At 50.9% G+C, this 1720-nt stretch overlaps 1 protein-coding gene; it reads left to right on the top strand.

The window, feature by feature from the left end:
- The first annotated feature begins 575 nt into the window (after nucleotides 1-575).
- On the top strand, nucleotides 576-1248 carry CHC_T00000013001 (hypothetical protein). XM_005717763.1 is given in 3 exon segments: nucleotides 576-777; nucleotides 891-1135; nucleotides 1136-1248. 2 exon segments carry the CDS (start codon nucleotides 576-578, stop codon nucleotides 1133-1135), a joined length of 447 nt encoding a protein of 148 aa, XP_005717820.1. The 3' UTR covers nucleotides 1136-1248.
- Nucleotides 1249-1720: the final 472 nt, after the last annotated feature.

The raw sequence follows: 1720 nt of genomic DNA, 5'->3' as shown, positions 1-1720 counted from the left end.
GTGGGGGGTGGCTAGCATGCGGATAGCTTTGATTTGCTCCGCGCGACAAAGCAGGCAGGGGACTATGTAGCGATGCTGCGGGGCGAGAGGGTGAAGAGTGTCCCGAAGATTTTGTATTGAGAATAATAACCCACCGAACGTAGTTTTATAAAGAGGGGCCTACATTTTGAAACTAGCATAGCGCTACACATGTTGTTATAAATGAATATTAGTGAGACTGGGCGACGGCAAGCAACACGACTCTGGCGGGTTAAAAAGGCAAGAGCGTGATTCCATCGAGGCACAGGGCCCCGCCCTCGTCTTCTCCGTCCTTGACAATGTGCTGCTGCTTAGGAGGGCCGTGCTTTATGCACGCCTCAGACACGATCTCCGCGCCATTGTCGACCGCACGCGCGTCTTTGGGTATGTTTTTTTTTTTTTCTTTCTTTTTTTGTTTTGGTTGCTGTTGTTTGGTTCCGCTCATCTCTTACACGTTGCTCGTGTGTGTTTTTTTTTTTTTTTTTTGGGGATTTTTTTTTGCCGCGCCGTGCAGATGGAACGCGTTTGTGTTCCAGAGCACGCTGCATCTCTGCTTTATGATCCCCGTGTGGTATTTTGTGAATGCGATCTTCGATGCCAAGGACGAAGGGGACACGTACGTCGGGAGTGTAAGCAGCTTTTTGATGCTTGGTCTTACCGTTTTTCAACTGCTCGATGTCTTTGTCACGCCCATCCCGTTCCGCCTCAGCCACGTCTTTCCGGTACCAGTGTACAGCATGTTCATTTCCTTGGTAACGAGTATGTACATGATGATTCCTTTTTTTTCTTTTTTATTTCCATTTCCATTTCCATTTTCATTTTCGTTCTTCTTCCCTGCCTCGTCTCTAACCTGCTTGTGCTTTGCGTGTCAGTGCTGCGCTTTCGAGAACGCTTTTCTACCGCCGTCGTGCTTTTCGTCGGGCTCGGGGGGTTGGTCGTGGGGCTCGCCCTGCATTTGGTGGGACGCCTTGCGTATCTCGTGGTACATATTCACCGCGTCACGTCGGACAACATGATGCCGCCGGTGATGCCGCCGGTGATGCCGCCGGTGATGTCGCCCGTTAAGTCGCCGGTGTCGCCGCCACCACCTTCCGGGAGCAGCATCCCTGAGTTTTAGTACAGTAGTGGCCACACTACCCTTCGAAGGGTAGTTTCGGAAAGACTCGATGGATGTGATGTGTATGAGTTGAGGGAATTGCAAGAAAGAGATTAAAAGTGACAATTTTAAAACTACTGTAGCTTGGCTGTGCGATTTCAGGGAATTCCCAAGAAGGGGAAAAAATGGGGGAAAAAATGGAGAGACTACCCTTGGTAACAGCCCTACGACGACCGACCGTCCGTGCCCTTGGGATGTCCGTGCCGTCGGTAAAACTCCAATCTCGGAGCAGCATCCCCGAGTTTCTTACTGCTACAAAACTCCATGGAAACCATTCTATGGAAACCAATCTCGGAGCAGCATCCCCGAGTTTTTACTGCTACAAAACTCCATGGAAACCAATCTCGGAAACAAAACTCCATGGAAACCTGCGCTGCTGCCACCACGCCATTGGTTGCTCTCGGCCCATGGGCGTGTCCAGCAATGTGAGTGTAAAGCTGTACTGTAAGGGGGCGAAGGGAGGGGGGGGGGGGGGGGGGCGACCCGGATTTTGGGGTTTTGGGGTTTTGGGATTTTTGGGGATTTTGGGATTTTTGGGGATTTTGG

The sequence above is a fragment of the Chondrus crispus genome, genomic scaffold (genome assembly GCF_000350225.1).
Source record: "Chondrus crispus Stackhouse genomic scaffold, scaffold_347, whole genome shotgun sequence".
In the NCBI taxonomy this organism is placed as follows: Eukaryota; Rhodophyta; class Florideophyceae; order Gigartinales; family Gigartinaceae; genus Chondrus; species Chondrus crispus.
This window is presented reverse-complemented; position numbering and strand designations above follow the sequence as displayed.